This window comes from Numenius arquata, chromosome 3 (genome assembly GCF_964106895.1).
Source record: "Numenius arquata chromosome 3, bNumArq3.hap1.1, whole genome shotgun sequence".
Classification (NCBI taxonomy): domain Eukaryota; kingdom Metazoa; phylum Chordata; class Aves; order Charadriiformes; family Scolopacidae; genus Numenius; species Numenius arquata.
The window spans coordinates 63,836,555-63,861,157 of NC_133578.1; the positions used below are offsets into that span (position 1 = coordinate 63,836,555).

The 24,603-nt window shown below is 40.0% G+C and overlaps 1 protein-coding gene across 1 annotated transcript in view; it reads left to right on the top strand.

The window, feature by feature from the left end:
- The window catches only part of DEPTOR (DEP domain containing MTOR interacting protein), a 77,614-nt gene that overhangs the window by 10,738 nt on the left and 42,273 nt on the right, over positions 1-24,603 (top strand). Inside the window, exons 3-4 of the mRNA XM_074144752.1 lie at positions 16,881-17,059; positions 19,087-19,210. Of these exons, the coding sequence (XP_074000853.1) occupies positions 16,881-17,059; positions 19,087-19,210 (303 nt within the window). The remainder of the gene's footprint in view (positions 1-16,880; positions 17,060-19,086; positions 19,211-24,603) is intronic.

Here is a 24,603-nt window from a genome sequence, read left to right on the forward strand (position 1 = left end):
TGTGTCTAGCTGCTGCTGCAGAAAAGGGCCACCCAACTCCCCTGGACTGGGGCTGCTGCTGCTTGGCCTGGTGCACCTGCATTGGTGCATGTTCAACCCCATGGTGAGCAGTCTGGGGAGCTCAGCCAGGTTATTACAAACTAATGCTAATGACAGTGCAGGGGATAAGGTTGGCTGGCCTGGCGTCAGGGGATGAGGAGCTCCACAGACCCCCCCTTTTACTGGGGGACCGCACAGCGATACTGGCTTCTCATGGAGTCAAACCCTGATGTTAAAGTACAGCTATACCAGTCCAGGAGACCCTTCTCACCCCTTTCACCCATTCTTTCCCTGCCCAGCCCCTGTTTAGATGTCAAGCTTTTTGTAGAGATCATAGCAATGCTGGACAGGATTTGGGGGGCTACATCCAGACAGCTCTGGGGGTGTCTGAGTGAGGGTGCCTCCTGTGGATTAAGGCAGCAAGCACAAAGATGCTCACTTGAAGATTTAAAACTGAATGGCAAAACTGGAACTAAATGGCTGGTCAGAGTGAAAGCCAACACTGCCTGAGAGACGGTGATAGTGAAGGTGGGAGCTTGAAAGTGAAGATAAGCATGGTAGTACTGTGTTTCATGTGACAGAAGAGGAGTCATCAGTGGAAGGAATAAGGGAGATGGGCAACATTACTGAGGTCAAGAGCTGCGGAAACTATCTTTCCAAGAGCTTTCCAGCTAGATAAGATGATGTTTGTCAAGGATAGTGCATAGAAGAAACCTTGGGGTGTAAGATAATAGAGAAGGAGAACTTGGAACAGAACTTTAAGTTTCTGGGAGAGAGGTGTAGGTGTCCTGGAGGTGCATTGCATGAGGAATCTTCAGAGACTAAAGTTCTCTGCTGATAAGCAGCACTAACACTATCATATTTATTCTTATATAAGGACATAAGGATATAATCTACCTGGTTTGAGAGGATTCTCCCAGTAACACAGCTGCCATCTAGCACAGTGGCCTTTGACTTGGAGTTGTGGAGGTTTATGTGGGTTCCTTTTCATTGCTTCGCACACTAAGGGCCGTTGCCAAAATGGGTATATTGCCATAATGTTTCCATTAATGTTCAGCTGAACTGTTGTACAACCCACTGGCTCTGTGTTTTCACCACTTTCCTGCACATTGGGCCAAATGAGTTTATTGGCAAGAGTTAAAAAGAAGTGTTCGTATGTTGTATCCGTTGCTCTTCACATTGTTACTCATGTCTTTAAAGCCTTGGGGCTGCCTAAAGAAAGACTGCGTCTTCCTTTGTGTATTCACAAGCCATTCCCAGCTCTGATTTAAGAGACAAACCAAACACAAGGCATAATTACAGTATGGTTCATAAAAACAATGATTTTTAATTTCATTCCAATGAGTATTGCAGAATATTCACAGGAAGCTGAAGTTGTAAGTGCTTGTCAGAGGAATTAGAGTCCAGCACTTATGCTTATCCTCTTTGGTAGGACAATCTGTCAGCATATGGCCAACACAGAATCACAGAAACACAAAATTTTAGGGGCTGGAAAGGACCTTCAGAGATCATCAAGTCCACCCCCCTGCCAAAGCAGGTTCACCCAGAGCAGGTTGGAGAGGAAAACATCCAGGCGGGTTTTGAATATCTCCAGAGAAGTGAGACACGTCACTCAAAGTTAGGATTGCAAATAATGGAAATGGCTTCTGAAAAGATATTAGCTACGCATTATTTATAGCACTGATTGTCAGTGGGAGAACAATTTCCTTTCATTTTTTGCAGAAAAGATCCTTCTCTTGATAATTACACATCCTTTTCTGCAGTAGCATATAATTGTATAGCTTAGAAATCAGGATGATATAATAGAAAGCTGTTAATTGTTTCCTGACGCTCAGGATATAATTAACTTATACTTCCCTCTAGCTGAAATTAATTTATTTTTACTAAGATGTAGAAAGAGTAACTCCTAGCTTAAATGGCTATTTTGTTGCTTGGTCAGTGCAAACAGTGGGAGACTGTGATGTGAAGAAGCTCATAGCAGCGTTATATGTACAAATCCCAAAACAGACTGTACAAATACCATTTTGAGAACTATTTGGGGCTAGAAACTTAAAGACTTGTCTTGGACAATTAAAGTATTTTCAAAACTAATAGCATTTGGACAAATTCAGACCTTTCAAGTGTTTTGGGAAATGGTAGAAATAGATGAGGTCAAATTAATAAGTAGAACTCTGTGACAAGAAAAATGACTCCATAATAGGAGCCATTGGTATCATATTGCTGCTTGTCTAATTAGACAAGGCGATAAAAGTAGGTTCTTAAAAGCATGATGAACAAAAGAAATAAAGCCAGGTTTATTAAAAGCTTATTTTAATAACCTTAATTTATTTATTTAACCTTAATTTATGCAAAATTATGCTATTATCTAAAATAGACAGCAAAAAGGTGTCTTCGTACAAGAAGCAAGCCCCAAGGAGGGCTGGTTCTCAGGGTGGGTTCGGGCTGGAGCACGTGATGTACAAGGTGATGCCAAGGGCTCGGTCTGCTCAGCCCAGAGAAGAGATGGCTCCAGATCTTAGTGCTGGTTGCAACTACTTAAATGAGAAGATGTAGGGAAACAGGGACAGAGTCTTTTCCAAGATGCCCAGGGTTAGGACAAGAGGCAGTAGGCAAAATTTGCAAGGGAATTTCTAATTAGATATTTGGAAAGAATTATTCACAGTGAGGGTAAGTGAAAAATTGGAAGAGGGGCCCAGAGAAGCTCAGGGATAATAAAACCTTGCCTGGACGTGACCCTGAGCAACTTGGACTAACTGGACTAACTTTCAGTATGAGTTGGACCAGATAACCTCCAGAGGTCCCTCCCAACCTGGCTTACTCTATATTTCATGAAGACATAGTGTGATGTCTTCTTTAAGCTGTGGTGGTTGATGTTATCAGCATTTTGTTACTGGCTGGTAACCAGAGATCATTATCCACTCAGCTGCATTGGTGGGAGGGCTTCTGAGAATACTTCCTAGCCTACTTCAGTGCAAAATCAGCTGGATGAGCTCGTCCAATGGATGCAGTACCACTCCTTTCACATTGTCCAACTTTTCAAGTGAATTTAAGGACAAGAAGTGCATCAATTTCCAAATGAATGCCCAAGAATTTTTGAAATCTCTCTGTTTCCACTGAGATTTTTATGAAGATGTGAAGGCGAGAACCTGATTTCCTTGACTGTACTGTCTTAAGTCAGGCCAGGATTTTACCCCAGATCACGTGATATTCACGAGATGCCAACATCACAACTCTTCCTGCCACCAAGAGAGATTTTCAAGGTATCTGTGAGCTTATCTGTAGATCCATTTCTTAAGAACTTGTAGGACAGAACCCAAAGTACGGATACTTAGAACATGCTGGTTTTATATCAGTCCTTGAAGGATGAGAACAGAGAAAAGATTGGGGGCAGTGTACAGAGTAACACATGCTGGAAGGCCAGTAGATCACGTTAGTGCAAGAAAACCTGCTGGCATTACATCGTGTTGGCATTACATCGTGTTGGCATTACAAGAGGAACAGCAATCTCAGGGCAAGCCACCTGCTCCTCTGTTCCCACTGCCTGCACAGTGATACACAACAAACAGATCGAGCACTCTCAGATCTTCTCACGCTGTGCACAATGGGCCCAGTTTGGGAGTTTATTTGTGTGCATAAATTCCATTTTTTCCATAGTCCTGCGGCTCCAGCTTTGCTTGTGGAAAGTGGGTTTTCAGTCCCGCATTGAGGGAAGAAGATACTGGAACTGTTAACACTTTCTTCCCTCGGAGGGGCATATCTTATCCAATAATCCGTTTGGAAGGTAACGAGATACATTCCCTTGCCTTTACAGATGCAATCAAAGACATGATTAAATCAGGCACGTGCCCAACCATTATCCCACTTTTTTGAAAATAGTAATATTTTTTTCAACACCCACGAAACAATGAGATTTGTTGCTTTCTCTGTATGCCGTTGTGCTTTAGCACAACGCTGCAAGGCCTAGATCCTTTAAAAATATTCAATAAGGGGGGAAAATCCAATCATTTTAAATTTCTATAAAGTGGTGTTTTTCCAAGTACTATACTTTGGGCCTACTGTAATGAATCAAACAGTGGTGGTTGAAAGATAATTGCTTGCATTCACTTTGTTCCGCTACAGAGGGGCTATTGCTGCTCCAAACTAATGTATTAAGAACTTCGTATGACGTCTTTTGGTTAAATCTATAAATCGATACCAGCTGAAACAGTGTATCCTACATAATTTCACATGAAATATGTTTGTACTCTGTGTTGATTTGTTTTCTGATGAATATGGAACATCTGAGTTTATATGAGGCCAGTAACAACGGTACTCTTGGGAAACACATTACTGGGGCAAAGGAGGAAGAAAAAAGGATTGCGTAAACTGTTTAGGAGAAGCACAATAAACATGGAGAGAAGAATTTATTTAAGCATATAGTGGCTAAGGAAAAGATCCAGTGGACTGAAAATTGTGACATTTTGCTTGCAGACTGAAGACTGTACACAGCATATCTTTTCATGTAAAATATCGGTATTCCACCTCAGAAAGGGATAGACCCATGGAAAAAGGCACAGAAAGGCGTTGGCCACTTGATCAATGATTTCATGTCTTCAGCAGCCACAAACCTTTTTCCAGTTTCAGCAGTTCATATATGTACAGCCAACTTGCATAGGGACTGAAATCTTATATAGTCCAGCATTCGGAAAGCTCATTGTAGTTATGTTCAAATTGAGACCTAATTGGCACTGTTTGTATTGTGCATTGGTAGCCAGGGCAAGTAATGGACGAAACATTGGCATGCTCTTTAGCATGTCTCCACGTGTCTGGGTAGCTACAACAAGAAGTGCCTGTGGACCCCCTGCCCAACCATGGTCGTTTGCACCATCTGGGGAGCAACCATACCCAGGCTCCTACAGATCCTGCCTTTCTTCAGGGCAGGTGATGTCAAGGGTTGTCTTGAGTAAATGAATTGGATTTAGGGTTAACGCACAGTGTTGATGTTGGGCCATTAACACCGATGATAGGTGAGTATCTGAGCCTGTGTAAAGGCACAGTGCAGGCCCTAACCTCTCACCTCCTCTTGTCGTGTTGCCCGTCTAAAGCCTCTCCCTAACATGTCTGTGCAACATGTGTTTTGGATTCAAGTTCAGGCCTGACCCAGAGTTTGGAGTGTGCTGTAAACATAACCATATTGTTGTAATCTAAGTCTGAAGCATTCAGCTGAGGCTGATACCATATGTAAAGCTGATGCCGTTACTTGGTGAATACAGGTCAGGGTGCATGTTCTGAGCTATTAAAGCAGTACGAAGTCACAGTTTGAATTTATTGTCAGAGCACATAAATACCTGTTCACTGAGATTTCTGCATGTGCGGAGGGAGAATTTTTTGCCTAGTATGAGAAATGGCAAACACATGGCCCAGCAAAGGAAGCAAGATGTTCAGTAGAGCAGCAGAACTTTTCTGGGCTCTTTATTGACTTATTTTTTATTTTGAAGGAAAATTTCAATTTAATCTTAAGACCAGAGGAAGAACACTTCTATAATATTTATCTTTTCAAAGCTCATCTACTTGTGAACGTTTTACAAGGCCTAATCAAACAAGACAAGATCCTTCATAGCATCCTGACAGAAGGAACTATTCATAGAGTGGTTATGCAGCAGCTGTGTATATGTTCTTATCATGTGTCAGATGTAGAAAAATGCTGAGCTCATCCAAAGAAACAATACCCAGGCTAAAATCCTTTAAATAGAATTAGGCTTTTACTAGGATTTTTATGAATACATTTTCCTTGATGAAGTTCTTCGTTAGCCTGCCAGAGTTTAAGCAGTGAGTAACTTCATGCCATTGAGTAATCCCCTTAAATTCATATACCGTAATTCTTCATGTTATGTGTCTGTATGACCTAGATAAAGAAAGAGATTTAAAGCAGATAGGATGGTTCTTTATCATTAAAACATTTACATCAGAGATCAATCCTTTTTGTGTTTAAAAAACGAATCCAGTAGTATTATGTTGCAGAATTGTTGAGTAAAATCATTGTTACCGTTTGGAATATATGCGTTTGGAACTCATTCAGTGTAGTTTGGGGCAATCAATAGCTTTTCGAGACATCTTTCATTTTTTTCTCTGTAGATAGTGATTCATTTCTTCTTTTTCATTTGGCACTCGCAGTGAAACCTTACTGGGTGTTACAGGTTTCTCTTTAAGAAAAACAGGTCCCTTCCAACTCTAACCATTCTATGATTCTATGATTCTATGAAATGAGCAGAATGTTAATTAGGATTATACTGATTTGTTGCCTCCAGCTGGCTGTGAAGGTCATACTGGCTTATATTTTACACTCAAAGCAATGTTTTTCTTAAGCAAACATGACAACTTAGGGGAACTGAAAAAGGCTGTAACATGAGTCTATTTAGGCTTCTGTCCTGTTTCGATTTATTTTCTTTAATAATTGCATACTCTATATTATTTCAATAATATATTTTTTAAAAAAATCATATGTCCCTATATAAAATTAGACAAATTCCAGGCTTGAAAAGATGAGGGTGACTATGACTATACAGTCAGGTTCTTTGCGGTAGCATCACAAGATCTCAGATGAGGGGCTGGAGGTTCCTGCGAACTCGGTGATTTGTGTCTCTGCGGGATGAGTGGGTGTTGCACATGGAAAGCCAGCCGGGTACAGACATGTAGAGACTTCACCCAAGGGTAAAATGCAGAGTTGGGCTGTGGAGCTGGCAGAGGGATCCTCTGCTATTGCAGATCCTTCTGGCTTCTACGCTTTGATTTAGCAAGGAAGCAGACCAGGCCCTTGGCCTCTCTGCATGCTGCTCGCCAACTGATGGCGTTTCTGCACAGCAGATCCCCAGTTGTTTTTTGACACATTTGTACATTGCAAAGGTCGTAGCATTTCCCTCAGATGTTGGAGGAAAACATGCCACTAGTTTGGCGTTGACTGTAGAATAGAGACAGGCCGGTTAAATACTTACCCTTCCCGTCAGCCCCATAAGGACTGTTGTATGCTTGAAAAGTAAAAATGAAAACCAAGCAATACTCTGTTGCAGAAATCAAGGAGGCGTGCTCACAAATACGGACATCTCTCCTCGTACTTACAGCTCCTGTGCTTTGGCAAGCACATGAAGAATGTCTGTATGTGTCTGCATACCCAATTTTACTAAAAACCTTAATATAAATAACAAATAACTTAATAATAGGCACCACTTGAACTTTTCTTTTTTGCAGCTGACATAAAACAGGACTTTAAAAAGGCTACAAGTCCTGGTAAAGTGCGTTCAAAGGCCAGCCTCTGATATTCCTCCACCCTGTAGTGTTCCCAATGTTTTTTGTAGAACTCAGTGGAAGTCATGTAATTATAAAACACATGAGTGGAAAGTCTTCTGCAGAATATTATAACATATAATCCTTTGGTATATTTATTACAGTTCTCTAAAATTTATTTACATTTCTGCCTCAAGTAACAATTAGAAAATTTTGCTCCAAAACTTTGTCTAATTTTTACCTTAGGATCCCTCAGCATCACTTAAATAGCTTTTCTTATACTCTGCTGATTATAGATTAATCTCTGAAACATTATAGACAACAATTCTGTTCCTCTCACTTTTTGTTTAGATAAGGCTAGACTCCCAAGCCAGTATCTTTTTGTCTCTGCTCATGAGACTGGCTCATATTTTCTCATACCAGCGTAGTGCTGCTTCATTGCATCTCCTTGAGTTTATCATTCTTGAATGAGGATGGCATGAATGATATGCCATATTTAGAGCATGTCCTGTAGTATCACATACAATGACATGAACAACTGGATTTCCCATCATTTCTGGAAGCATCTCTGTGAGTACAACCTAAGATTGCCTTTGGTTTTAGTATGGTCTCAGCCTGTTGGTAGCCTGTAGCCAGTGAAAGTTTAGCTACTGCATATTCAGCTATTTCTTACTCTCTGTTGCTTTCAGTCTCCAAGTTCTCAGTTTTCAGCAGAGCATTTTGTTGTTAGTGCACGACCTTGCATTTTATAGTCTCACCTGTTCCTCCATTTCTATTTTTACACTGTGAACGTCACCCGCTAACAATTTAATCACCTCTAGGTGATCCAGTCAAATGGATCATTACTTTCAGTGTTTAAAAATTTGCATCAGTTCCAGTTTTACAATTTAGTGGTCAGTCAGTGGATTTCAATAGTCTTCTGGAAGATAGTGGAAAAAACTCCCTTGAATCACATCTTCTGTCAGAGTAACATCCTGCATATTGCAGTATTGCCAGCCATAGGAGGTAAAAAAAAGCATGGATCAGTGCCCAAATATGTTAATAAGTTTTTTATTTAAAGAAATTCAATACAGAGTGCCTTTTCTAGTCAGAATTTTTTAACTTGCTGCTTTCACAGCTTCCTTCAAAATAAAGCCCACTAATGCAGTTACACTAAACATGAAAAAAAAAGAAGCTATTAATTTACAATGGGAAGAGATAAACAAAGTGTGATGGTTTTAATACAACACACTGTATGTTAAAAGAGTACTGCATCTATACTCATCTTAAGATGAACCTACATATTTGTTGGAAGGGATGAAAAAGTCTTGAATCATAGCCTCAATATAAAATTCTGTTTGGTAACAATAGTACATAGTACTAAGTATTTTATTACTCATTTTATTACCTGCCAGGTACTGGCTATTTTTGCTTAGTGACACTCATGATTACGCAGCACAGTAGTCGGTTAAGAGTTTTGCGTAGAGATGGAAAACAATTGCTAAAAGCAAATGATATATTACTGCAGTATGACACATTGTTAGTGATGAAGGCAGAAAATCTTTTGCCTGCTTTCAGCAGGGTTGCCAAGGACCACTGAAAGGAGAGCAAACAGTTGGTGACCCTCTGAGGAGCGTAAAATATTGTGGAGAAGAACTCCTGCAGGTCTGCGGTTCTCAGGCTGAGAGCAGCCATGCCTGGAAGGACTTTGAGATCAGGGGTTACCCAAAGCTATAAAATGTCTCAGGAAAACTATTTGTCACTCATTGACAGGGTGGGACAAATGTCACAACTACACTTGAGATAAGGCACTTGGCTAATTTCAGTTCTCCCATGAATGTCTTGGGTTACCTCCAGCAGATAACACCTTTTTGCTGTTTGCAGTGCAAACCCGGTCAGTACTGCGGTGCTTTCTGGGGTTGTGGATCTGCTCTTCTCCAGATGCTGTGGGAGATGGATGGGTGGGAATAGCTGTAGCAGTAGGGCTTGGGCTGTTTGACCCGTATTTGCCCTGTATTTGCCCCGTGTAGCATTTCAAAGGAACATTCACCTCTCCAAACTGTATTACTGCAATAACAGGTATATGTTGCCTGACACAATTGATTTTCACTGGCCTCCCATGAGCCCTACACTGCAGTTTTCTATCCGTAAAATACTTCCTTTATTGAGAGTGATTTTCAGCATAAGTCCATGAGAGTTGGTGGGCTTTGGCTACTGCGTTAATCCAGTCAAGGGATGTCTATAACAGTTGTCCTATGGTTTTTGGTCTCCACTTTGAAATTTTCGAGGTTTAAGATAGAAGTCTTCAGTTTAGTTTTGGGAAGACATCCCCAAGAAAATTAGTCCCCGCAGTATTTATTGATTTATTAAGCCTAACAAGATCCTTGCAATGAAGACACAGAAAAATAATGTGAATAAAACCTGGTTGATGGACATAAGCAAAGATGGCTTGTTCTTCAGCAAAAAAATACATCGGTTCTTTTGGGGATCCACACAGTAGTATCACATAGACCTTGACCTGCATGCATTTGTCCCATGTGTGCACGAGCTAGGGCTCATTCCCACATGAATGAGGAGCGCAATTTTATCTGACTTCCTTATAGAGGAGGAGAACTGTGAGTTCTGGCAAGCGGCTGGAACAAGACAGGCAGGCTTCTATTTTCCTTATGACTAGGAGCAGGTGAAGTAATAACTTGCTTGCACTTTGTGTTTTCATCTTTGTAAAACTCAGTTTTATGCTTTCCAGTGAGACAGAAGTTCTCAAGGTTCAAGTGCACAGGCAGTATTATTCATGTTTCTACACATTTTGATTAAAAAAGAAATGAAAGTGAAATGGCTTGGCAGGCAGGGAGATTCACAGCTTCCTGTGGACATGAGGAGAAAGTGTTGTTAGAGCTGTAACCTTGCAAGATACCTTGCAAGTTTTCCTGCTTCCTGAAAAAGAGAAGTGAACAAATATTGGTCTGATTTGGTGACACAGGAAGACTACTCTCACACGTGGGTATATCACAGCCTAAAGAGAAAAGTGGAGGGGAGTCAGCAGTCCATTGAGCACATTTCTTTCCCTTATGGAGTCAATCCCTAGAGAAATGCCAACATAAAGATTCCAAAACTTGATATAAAAGTCACCTAAAGATCCTATTTGCAATCACTGTTTTACCAGATCCACAATGTTATGCTGCGTTGCTTTAAATGAAGACCAGATACAGGCTCAGATTTTACACCTTTGAGGTTCAAAAATATAAACATTGGTTTTGCAATGGTCTCCAGTTTTATGACAGATCAATACAAACACACAGACCTAATTTCCTCTGCAGCATAGAGTACTCACAAGGGAGGCTGTGGGTCTGAATTTCTGGCCTGAATTTGTGAACTGGATGAGTGTCTGGAAGAGACATTGTTTTGATTTAATCCTAAACCCTGCACCATGCCTCGGTCTGTTCCCCAGAGCTTGCTTTGACCCCCTCTGGTGTTAGTAAGGTGTTATGAGTATTGGGGATGTCTCTGTGCGCTCTCGGGTGCACGCTCAGTAACCTTATTACCTTCTGCATTTCTATAAAAAAAGACTTCTTAAAAGAGGCAGCCCCAATGTTTTATTTAAAGCCACAGGAGCACTGGTAGACCACCACTTCTTTGGAAGCTTTGAACTTTCTTCTGCAGTGCGCCAAGAGCTGGTTTATCTGAAATCTCTTTATCTGTCTCTGTGTTCTGGCATCTCCTCACATTGACAACATGGCTCTGGGCAAAAAAGTGGAGATAAACGCAGTGATGAGAACTGATATCAGGAGCTGCTTTGAAGATACTCTCTCAAACCCTATTTCAGATGGTAGAATTCCTTCTCTGCCACAGTCACCAACACAGAAATATCTTCATCCTATTTCCAGTATGACCCCATGTTTTAAAGGGTATTTTAACTCCTGTGAATATCAAGTAACAGAACTGAGTGATTGCAGAGCTGAAGCATAAATAGAAAGAGGAACAGGCAGTGGCAAACCACTGACACTTCAGCTGAGACTTGGCAAGCCCAGCTGGAAATGCTTGTCGCAGCAATACACATCGCATTTGCAGAGTATCTTCACGATTGCCTCTGTGTACAAAGTTTATACTGTCAGTGACCTATTTTTTATTTTTTTTTGCTGACAGTGCAAAGGCAAAATTTTAGTGTAAAGAACATTTCATGTAGTTCTGTATTTTCCTGGGTGTGTATATATAAACAAATGCTGCCATATGCTCACTTATTTTGTAATGAATTGGGTGGGCATCTGACTGTGAGTTTTAACTTCCAGTGGGAATTATGCTTGGAAGTCAGTGAGACACTTTGGAAAATGCCATCCCTTCGTAAGTATCTACCTGTAGAGAGGTCATATGCTTATGTTCAGAAAACAGCTAAACTTTGTGACCTCTGGGATATACAAACCTGTTCTGTTTCCCACAGAAAGGGGCAATTCTACCTGCCAGCAGAGCACCTCTGATGTCCCTTGAGAAGAGGTGTGGAAAACCCATGCTCTTTAGCCACTGTGAATTGTCCTTATCTTTGGCAACATATTTTTTTCTGCCCATATGTTATTGTCACAAAGGATGTTGTGACTCACTTTACTTGGGAATAAGTAAATCCTGTGACAGAAGTTCTAAATATATAAAACTTGTGAATGAATTTGAAGATGGCGGAAACCACCTGCAATGCTTTACTCCTCTGCATATCACTATTATTTTCCAAGGGATTGAATACAGTTTTGTTTAGAATTTACCTTAAGGTGGTAAAACTGTAGTAGTTCAGTGCGTACTGACTAGCAGTGCTCAGGCTGGGATAGTCACTGAAATGGAGGATATATGCTACAATGAGCTGTAATGCAGCAGTAACCCGTGAGCTTGCTGGAACTCATCAGTGGCGGTTGAGCACTCCGGGGCATGACATGCTTCGTGCTATGACTAATTACAACATCAATGTATATTGTTCAGTAATTAGTAAGTTCTACTAAGAATCTCAGTTTTAAATGGTGCCTTCACTGACATTTTGTTCTTTCATTAAAAATAAGTCATTCTATAATGATGTATTCTGTGATATAGATAATATATATAATAAATATCATGATACATGATATAGACAAATATATCATATCATACAAATATTATGGACAGGGTAAGAGAGTTGTGGTTGTTCAGCCTGGAGAGTAGAAGGCTCCAGGGAGACCTTATTGCGGCCTTCCAGTACCTAAAGGGGGCTTAGAAGAAAAGTGGAGAAAGACTTTTTAGCAGGGCCTGTTGCAAAAGGACAAGGGGTAATGGTTTTGAACTAAAAGAGGGTAGATTTAGGCTAGATATAAGGAAGAAACTTTTTACAGTGAGGGCGGTGGGGCACTGGCACAGGTTGCCCAGAAAGGTGGCTGATGCCCCATCCCTGGAAACATTCAAAGTCAGGTTGGACGGGGCTCTGAGCAACCTGATCTAGTTGAAGATGTCCCTGCTTATTGCAGGGGGGTCGCACTAGGTGACCTTTAAAGGTCCCTTCCAGCCCAAACTATTCTATGATTTTATGATTCTATGATATATGCGTATGTATGGGTGTGTATGATTTCTTCAGGAAGGTTAAAAGTGGTAAACGAGTGGAGAACAATATGAAAGTCTTCATGACATGTTGTCTATCGACTGTCAGGAACCAACCTGTCCCCTGCACATTTTCACTGAGCCTTGCTAGGATAAACATAGGGACTATATAGGATGCACTTGGAAATGGTAGATGGATTATTCAGAAAACTACCAAGAAGAGCAGGAGGCTTTTTGTCTTTTCATGCATAGAAATCAGGACTGGATGGTGCTCTGCAAGATCTATGTTAGCCAAGCACAAACTACTAGACTTAAGAGAGGGAAATAGCTGGGTGAGATATTTGGACCATGGTCCAGTTGGTGACATCACTGCAGTCTTCAGCCAGCAGGCTGGCTTTTTCTGGGGTTTAAAGGGAAAGTTAGACTCTTGTGCAGGCACTGCCTTTGCAAAATCCTTACCTGTTGGTTCAGAAAATGATGGAAGAAACTTCAAAATGCATAATTTCCCTGGTGGAAAACAAAATGCAAGTTTCATGTAGATGCCAGAGCAGTTTCTTCCCAAGTTAGCGCCTGCTTCATTTCTAGGCAAAGATTCTGATTTTTCCATTATCATGACTTTTCTGACAGTTGGCAGAGAAAATGCATAATGTCCTCTCAACAAATAACATTGTTCCTGATTAACTCTGAACACGCAGGGTGTTCCGGGTTGGCCCGTTCCATGCTACGCAGGAGGAAGGAACTTCTATTTGGAGTAAGAGTCCCTACATGTTGTTAATTAGGAGCAACTCCCGTTTAGACAAGTCCCCAAGAAAACTGTTTTGGCACGCATGCTTGCAAATGCAGACTGTCTGTATTTGTTGTAAGCATGAATAAGAGCCATGAATATCAATTTGTGAATATTAAAGGATTGCATATGCCTGTGACAGTTCACAGGCAATTGCTCAAATGCTTTAGTTCTCCTGTTGTTTTCCGCGGGTAGGGGAGACTGGCCCCAAGCGCAAAATCTGGCAGGTAATCTTGAATAATATATGGAATTATATACAGATGGTGTACTGATGTACACAAGATTGTTTTCTGGTGTTAAGCTCTTAAGTTGTAGGAAGAAGGACAACTTTTCAAAGGCTTGTTGAATCAAGGTGTCCTCTCACCACCCCTTGCTGTTTGCCCTCTCTCTTCTCCTCCTCCCCTCAAACTGATCAGGGTTTGTTGGTGAACTAATCCTTCTAAACAGCTCTTGAGAAAAACTTTTTCTGGCGAGAGAAATGTGACTGGTGTCAAGTTAGGTCTTTTCCAGTCATCATGCAGGCTAGCTGACAGAAAATGGTTAACGTTACTTAAAGGGAAAACATCAAGGTCTTTTGGTGAGAAGCCTGTTTCCCAATGCCAAGGGGTAAAGAACTTACCACTTCACTTGAGCGTTGGTTCCAGTGTATAATTGCATTCAGCACTACATTTTGTTCCTTTTTATCCCATCTGATTTGGCTGACAAATATTTCTGAACAAGGACACATTTTTAGAATTCCTGCCTAAATTTTTGATTTGCATACTGCAATATACACTCCATAACTTTACCTGAGGCACTTATGTTTGTAGTTTACACTAGGTGCAACTTCAATCTATTGAGCTACTTCTCCTCCATACAGTTTGATTTTTAGCAGGTTTGTAGAGGTGAGGGAGCCCTGACAAAGAGAACAGCATACACTACCAGGGACAAAATCTGAATTCCCTTTCTGATCTTTATTCCAAATAAATTAGCCTGGACATAATTCAGTGTGGATACAATTGCTATAGACTGCAGGAGAAGTTCCCACTTCCATTTGGAAATTGTGGATAAATGTGGTTTTTCAGGTTTCTTGCTTATGTGGTCATGCTCTGTTTGACTTAATGATTTCATAACCTCTTAGCAAGTTTGGATCCACTTCAGCAAGTGGTTGGAGATAATTAAGGTAATGAGATTTCCATGATTTTTATGGATATAGGCAAAAAGGTATATAGTGATATCCTGTAAGTGCTCTGACCAAGGAAAAAAGTTGTAGTGGGAACCCATATCTTTTGAAAGAAAGAAAAATTGAAATATTTATAAGCCCACCAAGTGCAAGAAAGCCTTCAGTCAGAATTTAAGACATAAATACTCAGTTCTGGGGCTCTTGGCTACTGACTTATTTGTGGAATACCAGGCCACTTCTGACAAACCCCTATGTGGAGTTTGGACAAAGAAATTCATAGAAGGGGGGTTCCCTCTTGTGCCACATGAACTCTATCCATTTAGACTTACACTGATGACTGAAAGGTGGGTTGAGCCGCCTGCATATGTATTATACGCTCTTTCCCTATTTTTGTTCTTGCAGATATTGTGCAACATAGGACTGGATGAACATTAACAGAACCTGGAATATATTTTAAATTTAAAGCTCAGTCAGACATACTGATAATTGCATGTTCTATAATTAAAACTACAGGCTTTTCTTTCTAAGTATGGCAACAGCTGCTAGAGCACATCTGGAAAATATGCTTTAAGCAAAGGTATTTTAGCTCAGAGAATTTCACAATGCATGGGATATTTATTAGCACTTCTTTCCAGAATACTAATCTGATTTATCAGTATTTTTAATATAAAAGTGTTCATTTTTTTATGATGCTTGCAAAGCTGGGTTTGAATTCATATCACGGTTTAAGCATTCCAGTGCAGTTCAAGGCTAAATGATGAAAAACAAAAACATTGCTTTGCTACTATTTTTAGGTAGAAGCCTATGTAAACCTTTTTTAAAGCTTAGTAATATTTTCTTCACTGTTTTTGGTAGATATTTCCCCCTTCTTTGATTCCGAAGAGAAATAATTGTTTCACACTGGAATCACATTGAGAGGAATATTGGTCTTATGACTGGGCTCCTGCTCTGTGCTTCTTGAGGCTCATGTTAGCACCCTTCTGCGCTATATCTCCCTCTCTCGGAAATACAGATAGTTGTACCCCCTACAATTATTATTATAGCATTACTCATAACTTCTTTGAAGTCAGTGAGAGTATTTACAAGGTAGGATCCCGGCCGCTTCAAAATGAACAGCAATACTTCTGTTTGTGGTAGGAGCATAGTGCTGTGGTTTCTATGCTTTCTTCAGAACTGTTGTATAGACATGGCACTATAAAAACAGAATTATTAAAATCGTTAATTAAAATGGAAACAAGAAAGCAGAAAACTTAAAAAAAAACTTTTTAAAACCTCTATCCATTAATTTATTAATAATGTTACTCATTTTGTTTATTTGGAAAAAAATGACTAAAAATAAAGATGCAGAACCCCATACTAATAAGGTAATACTCTAATCAGGATCTAATAAGGTAATACTCTAATCAGGGTCTTGCATTCTGACCCAAGTGTCTCAAAACCAGCCAACCAACTTGCTTTCAAGACGATGGGGGAGATTTTGCAGAATGATAGTATTTACCAACAGTTTCCTGAGTGAGAAATCAGTTTCTCTTTATTTAGAGTAGGAGGCAACTCTTTAATGCTAGATAACATTGTGTTGGAACAGCTTTGCACCTAAATTTTAAATCATAAATGCTATGCTTGTTGTGCAGCTGGAGGCAAAATGCAGTTACCCAACCAAGGAAGAAACTAAGAAACTGCAACTGAAAAAAAAAAAAGGAGATTTAAGAAAAAAAAAATCTACATCAGTGATACCACAAAATAAAAGAGTAACATGGAACGTATTAGTGGTAATGTGGGAAAATTAATTACAAATTATTGACAGCTTAATTGACCTGCAGGAAGTATTTTAATGGGGTTAGTATTCTGTGCTGTTTTTCATTTGTTAATCTTTTCCACTGAGCAGAAAACAAGTTTTCCCAAGTATAGGGTTTAAAGTTGAAACAATGGTTCCTGTGGGTTGCCTGGTGGTCAGACACCAGCGCTGCATGTGTCACCGAGACTCTTCCATCCAACACCAGCAAAGCCCATCCTGTGAGCAGGGCTTGGGTGCCTCTGCTCCACTCTTGTCCCAGTCTTGCTAGTTACAAAGGCTCTTTACACATGATATCGATGTGGTGATTTGACCCCCAGGCTCCGACTGCATGAAGAGAAGGTCATTAAAGATCGGCGTCACCACCTTAAGACGTACCCGAACTGCTTCGTTGCCAAAGAGCTCATTGACTGGCTGATTGACCATAAAGAGGCCTCTGATCGAGAGACGGCAATTAAACTGGTGCAGAAATTGATGGATCACAGCATTATCCACCATGGTAAGTGCAATATCAGGTGCTAAAAAGTTCTAAACTAAATTTTATTGACTGCTGTGAAACAAAGGGAAATCCCGTTCCTGCTTTTCAACCAAGTATAGGACAAGTAGGATCCTTACCCTGCCAGAAAGGGAGCATCTCCCTTGAACTGTGCTGCTCCACAAGGTCCCCTGGGGGACACGGAGAGGCTGAAGAGGTGTGGAGTGATGTTCCCCATGTCAGAACAGGTGGGGAAGACACTGGAGATAGTGCTGCTGCTTCCCTGCCTCCAGAGCAGCCCCAGCTGGATCCTGTCCCCTCTCTCCTCTCTGTCCTCACCTCCCAGCTCCCCAGAGCACAGTTTTCCAGCTGAAAAACCCATCTGAAAAATCAGCCAGCAAAAAAAGGTCATTTTTCTCACGTGGATTAGTTCTCCGGCCCTGTCCCTCACACCAGCTGCACAAACATTAGTGCTGGTACAGCTGCAAAAAGGTTAGTGGTCCGACTGTGCCCTGATTAATTTTCTCCTAAACTTGTTGTCTATTGGAGATCTGTTCCTTTCAGCTTCTTGAATAACAATTTACGCTGATGAAAAGAAGACTTCCAGTTCAGTAATAGCATTTAGTTGCCTTTTGGTGCATAAAAAGGCTAGGAAGCACACAAACAAAGAAGATCCAAGCCCTTGATTTCAAGCGTATAGTATTACCCATTTCAAAAAGGCAAAATGTACCATTTGTTTCTTTTTTAAGAGAAAACAGAGCAACTGCGAACAGATGAATGTTGACTTCATGCAGGGGTCACTGTACGTGCAGCGATAGTGCTGCTATCTGCAATACATTAACGACACCTTAATTAAAGTAAGAAATGCACATATTGAATGAGTGCCACTTCTACAGCTTCTGCTTGGCTATTAAATTAAAATTCTGGGTTGTTATGGAAACTGGGACTCACGGTAGATGGTTAAAGAATAAAGTAATTATAGGGTAGTCAAATCTGACTACTTAATCCTCTATTGAGAAAATGTCAGTGAAGAGTTGCCTGGACGCCTGAGTGACTTAATTTAATTGAGCAATAGATGTTTTATCGCTGAATGCTTGTTTAAAGCTTTAACAATCTTCAAATGTTTTCTACCTCAGGATCCAATTGCACACTGTAACTTCCATACAAATTTTATGTATACGTGTGTATATGTTACACATAGAGCAGGTGTTTCTTAAAAAAAAATAAATAAAATAGTGTATTGCACTTAAATTTAATATTTTTTTTTTGTGAAGTCAGCTAGGGCAAATTCAGAGAGGTTCGATCAGGTTCTGCAGGATGTTCAGAGCATCCTTTCAACTCTCGTGTCAAGTGGAAGGGGTACCAGTTCCTGCTGCTGTGGTGCAGAAGGTGAGGCCTTGTGTGTGGCTGACAACTCCGCTAGGAGCAGCCTGGTTGGGATATCTTTCCCATTAATGTCCTTGCTGGAGCTCTGTTCTGCGTTTACAGGATCCCATTGTCACCTGCTCTCTTATAAACGTTGTTTAGCATTTTGCATTGTGTTCCTGTTGTACCTGCCATTCATTAGCTGGCACAGCAGACCCATCAAGACAATTTTAAGAGGGCGGAAGTCTTTGATTTTGACTGTTTCTGCAGTGAGTCTCAAGTTTCCTACAGCATCACTCAATTGATACAAGAAACTTTAAGAAGTTTGCCATTTAAATTACTGGGTGTTCTACACTGGTGGCCTTTTAAACAAACAAGCTAACAGACTGTTTTCATCAGAAGGTTTCCCGGGTATGTAGCAGGTGGGTGTTTTTTTGCTCTTTAAGATCACAGTAGTGCTCACAAAACTGATGAACACCTATCCCCCTCATGCAGAAATTTGGTTACCTGTCTGAAAGTTTTCTCCAGCCTTTCATCAGTTATTAGAACTGAATAAAATTGTATGCTCAGAAATACAGAGGATTAGGCTCCATATGTGCTTGCTTTGAAGTTAAGCAGTGATACCTGCTAAATGGATTCTAAACTCCTTAACTCCTATGAATTGTTTTATTTATTTTACCTTTCAGTCTGTGATGAGCATAAGGAATTCAAAGATGTCAAACTGTTCTACCGCTTCAGAAAAGATGATGGGACGTTTCCACTTGACAATGAGGTGAAGGTCTTCATGAGAGGACAAAGACTGTATGAAAAGTATGTTGCATTCTGTATCCATAATGTGTTGCTAATAGTAGGCAAATAGGAGACAAATGATACTTGTTAGTTTATTTTTGAATAGAGAGAGTCTTTCAAATCTTGCAGGAGTGGGTCTGGGTACTCCCGTGACTTTAGTTGCTAACCCTTCTCTCTCTCTCCCATTTTTCTTTCTCTTTTCTACCATGTCCACTTTTGTTTAAAATGAAATTGTATTTTCTTATGTTCTGTGTTGTAAATACATCCTATGTGACAACCCAGTGTAAATTTAATCCCTTGAACTCTGTTCTGTAAAAATAATTACTAATGAATGGTTGTAAAATTGTAATCGCAAGACCCAAACCTTTAGTACATTGACATGTACTGAACAAGTGGCTACATATCTATTGAGACTGTGTGTTTTCACCAAGAGGTATGATTTTAAATAATAGGTGAAATTAATCTTCAGTGTTCCAGTCTGCAAAGCTTCTACATCAGAAAGGTTATATTAAATACAGTTTAAAAAAAATCCCAGCCAAGAACATCTAATTAAGATTTGAAACAGGTGATTATGCTGAGATACTGAATATCCCACTGGATTACTTCCGTCAAATAACTAGGCAGCTTAAGCATACTTCTCAATCTATAATTAATGGCATTTTTATTCAGGATGTAGAGATTGTGACACAGTACTTTCAAGCAGAGTGAATAAAATGCATGTTGACATATGCTACAAACTAATGCAAAAGTTGTGATGTGTTACTTACCAAAAAGCTTGAAGTATTCTTCCAGACTGAATCCCACCCACTCTCCTGCTTGCTTAGAGCAGAAGCATGCAGCAGCCATGTCTTCTGCCTGGACTAATTTTGTTTCCCTCAGAATAAAGCACTCAGGACAATCCCAAGTTTAAAAGCTTATGATAAATATTGTTTTCAAGGTTAGAAGGCTCTGAAGGTCAATTTGGTGAAAGAGCAACTAAACTGAATTATAAACCAATAATTGTAAATGCCACTCCTTTTCTTGCACCCATCATATCGAATTCCCTGAGACTCAGTGACTGTGACTATTTAAAGTAAAAATAATGATTGTATAAGATATAAGAAAATACACCACTGGAAAAAATCCTCTATTGGATTCCCTGGGACAGATTAATTGAATCACTCGTCTCCAAAATCTCCTGTGCCTTACTAAGTGCAGCATTTGCTCCTTTAGACTCCATAACACGCAGTGCCCACAAGCCTGGCCTATATTATGTAAAGCCAATTGGTGCGTCTACAGTAGTAAACCTTTTTTTCTATTTGTTTTGTATATTTCTATTTATATTCTTCTGTGAGCAAAATAATTTTTTTTTGGTGAGGCTGATAATAGTCCTCTGCATGAGAGGAGCCGTGGTCAGAAGAACTCTCTTCTTCCAGTGTCTGCTTCCATCCCCATTTCTCTGCATGAAGAACTGACTCCAAACCCGTGTCTAGTGTCCAGTTTGTCCAACTCTATATTAGCAGAAAAGTGTTTATAACAGTATAGATTGTTCCTGTCCTGGAAAAGGAGTTAATTCCCAAAGCAGCACCTATATCTAAATATAACTGCATCCTCATGAGGTGGTTGCTCCTAGGCAACGTATCTAGAGGGTTCAAAAACTTTTAAAACCAGCCCTGAGTGCTAAATATAGTACAGATTAAAAATACATGGCATTTCAAAACCAGTCCATGACAATCAAAGCTAGTCAAAATTCTCCATGGATCATTGGAAATATTTTATATTCGTGGAAGATAAGACTGCATACCTGGGCTATCTGGGCTTCACTTTGTTTACTGCATCAAATCCAGCGTGCAGAGCACCCGGATTTCATTGGGTCCCTTCTCCATGCACGCTTATTAGCAACACCTTCACAGTTTCATTGGATGCATTTTAAACTCAAAATCTGATACTGAAAGTCAGACTACTACGGAAAGAGTTCTGCAAAGAAATGTGTGTGTGTGATATAGCTGTTGTATCAGTTTGCTTATAGTGTTGAGAAAGAAAATATTAGTTCAATGCAATTCAAATAGTTATTAAATGGCAACAACTGCGGAACAGTATTCATGCACAGACGGCAAGTCACTTACCAGTATATTCAACTTGTTTATCAAAATGCCTGTAGGCCTAATTTCAAGAGAAATGCAACTGTTCCAAAGGAAATCTATCTGGATCCAGCATATTTTAAAAATCTGTGTCTAATTTTGTAGATATTGCTGATCTTCACTAGGCTTTGCTAGTTTAAGATAGACATTATAATACTATTTCCTGCTCTTCTCCACCCACCGCATTAGGGCTGGAGTACTGTTATGCTCAGAAGCCAGCGTAGTTCGTGCTTGCCAAAAATTGCAGACGTGTTATCCAACATCGGTCTATGCAGATTTGTACCCTCAATGGGTAAAATGAGCAAAATGCTTTAGGAGGATCAGCAGGTTGTTGCACGGGCAGAGGAATGGAGGCATTAGGCAGGTTCCCTGCATTCAGGCAGCTGTTTTGGGTAAATGCCCTGTGCCCTGTCCTCTCTCAGGAACATTAGGTCTGTCCCCACAGTGAGGAGCTCTCACCTGTCTCCCTTCTGTGTGACCACAAAGCTTCTTGTACCCTAGATTCTCCTCTCTTGTGACATTACCTCCTTCACCAACTGTGGATGTTTCGGTGGCTGTACTTGTGCCATTTGAAGATGTAAAATCAGTCTCTAACTGTATTTCCCCTTTATTTGCACTAAAAATCATAAATCAGCTCAGATTCCCTGGACATTATTGTGAACTTTGGTAATCCTTTCTTTGACATTCAAGTTTATAGCTAGAGTTGAAACCTACTGGTTTTCCTACAGCTTTGTCTGAAAATTGTTAAATAGTTTATTAGGTCCAAAGATGGTATCAGTTTTCATACTCTACAGGACTGACCAGATAGATCAAATGAGATAAACATGTTTCCTGTTCAACAAGACCCTCCCTGCAAATCTTAAATAAAACCAGCACAGACCTTTCATAGCTTTAAAAAAAAAATAAATCAAGTTGTGCAGGCATCCTATTTTTATGATGTTTGCAATTCTCAGTAGGTTTTGGTCAGGCACACAGGATTGTTGTTTCTGGTGCAGTCGGGTGTAGGAGCTATAAGTCATCTCATGACGTTGACTTCAACTGAGATTTTTCAAACAGATTTCACAGTGGAAGAAGTGCAGATTTATGGTTCTAATTTCAGGAAATCATTTAGATAACTTTGAGACTGCATTCTTTGAATCACTTTCATTTTAACTCATCAGTGGTTAATTTATCCTCTGGTGCAGTTATTTAGATAAAACAAGGATAAAATTTTCTTTTGAAAAGGGTTTGAATTTCAGTGTTTGACTAAATACATTCCCTTAATGCAGGATAACACTGTTTTTTAGCAAAGAATATGTTTTGGCATGAATAGTCCCATGTTTTTTGGAAACAAGGATAAAATGGAAGAGATAGAGGCAGTTTCCAATTCTGGGTAACGAAAGGCCAGTTTTTTGGCTGATGTAAATTAGTACAGCGTTGTTGACAGCCATGGAGTTACAGTGATTTACTTCAGTTAGCGATGTAAGTCTATGGATTGCTGTTTCTGGGTTTGTTAAACCATCAATTTGTCGTGTCTGTTTGTTCACAAGTCCAAATCCTTTGCAGTGCTATTCTGGGCACACACAGAAGGGTGTGAAATGTCAAGCTGAGTGTTTTTCCACTTGATATTTTTCCAAATTTCTTTTGTGTCTCTGTAAAAATCTAATGATTAGCATCTCTTTTTCAAGGACCTCTCTATCTGCGACTTCAATGAGCTGGTCAACTAATTATAGACTTATCAAAGAACAATTAACACAGTCCTAAGGATTTTTTATTTGCTGCCCGCAGAGCCTGGGTAACCGATTCTGGATAACCTTGCAGCAGATGGTGCAGAAAGACACAAGCTTTGGGTTTGCTTTTTTTTTTTCTGGTGGCAAAAAAAGCCTGGTGAACGAAACACTTTTAAAGATGATCCCTTGGAGCTCTGTCTGTATTAGATGTGGTTAGTGTGGGACAAAACGTTGCCTCGCAGGCACATGATTGTAAATCAAAATATAAAAAAAGAATGAAGTCTTTGCAAGAATTCTGGAGTCAACACGTTGTCCCTGTGGCACAAACTCTTGCTTTTGGCCTCATCCCTGACTTCAGCTAATTTTGACTTTCTTAGTTCTTACTCAGCTCAGGGGTGCTGGCAATGACGCACCAACATCTAAACGAGCAGTCCATTTTATCTGCTACTGATGTACAGCTGTGGCTGAGCAGCCTTTGCCTGGTTTGGTGATCTGCTGCCTGGTGGTCAGATCCAGTTAGTTCAGGCTTCTGGTTAGCTCTTGTTAAAGTCAAAGGAATAAATCTTTGAGGTGAAATCACAAGGGCTGGGTCCTGCCAAACCTCCTCACTGTAATTTCAAATTAAACTTTTCTCTGTGTTCTCATGGCACAGATTTTTCTGATGCCTCCCAAAGGATGTGACATTATATTCCATGAACTCTTGACATGCCGGCAGTTTAAAAGATAGCCCATGTATGGATTTACATGAAGTTCAGATTTTTTTATTAGAAAGGCAAAGATTAAGCGCTTCCAGAATATTCATGTTGTTGTTCAGTTGTGCCCTTAATTTCAAAATAGTTGGTGAAGGGAGAGGATTTATTAGTCTTACATGGAACAAATAACCATGCCATTCTTGAGCTATTATTCTGAAAGTCTTACCATTAATCTTGTTATTAGCCTATAATAAGTAAAATAATTATGAACAGAAATTAAATTAATAAATAAGGATCTCTAGTGCTTGGTCTCCCAACAACAACATAAAAGTGGGATTCTGTATTGAAAGGGAGCAATTGTCATTTCTTCTTTCAACCTGTCTTCTCTTTCAACCTGTCAACCTTACTTATGCATTAACAAAATACTGAAGCTTTTTCTTTTTTTTAATACCGTGTCATTTCTGTAGGTTACTTCAATGCAGAAGAATTTTATTAGTGTAGTTAAGCCAGGTACATGGCAGCTTCTAGGAGATTTAGAGAGATGTCAGGATGTTCCTCTGAACTCTGGTGTTACACGGAGCCGAATGGGGCACAGAGACTCAGAGACTCAGATGTCACAATGTGTTCAGGTGTCATTCACTGATTGCAGCTGCATCACTGGGTGTTGGACGCTAAATATTTATCAACCACCCAAACCACAGAACTACCTTTTTTCCTTCCTCTTGAATTTTTCTGCTGCTGTTTTAAGACTTAGGAGGAGAATTTTCAAAACCATCTAAATGACTTTGGGGCATAATCCTGCTAACTGTAAAACTTAATTAGGAATTTTTGAACACATTAGTCATGTTCTCGTGCTTTTGGGCTGACTTTGTTTCCAAGTTGATAATGCATTA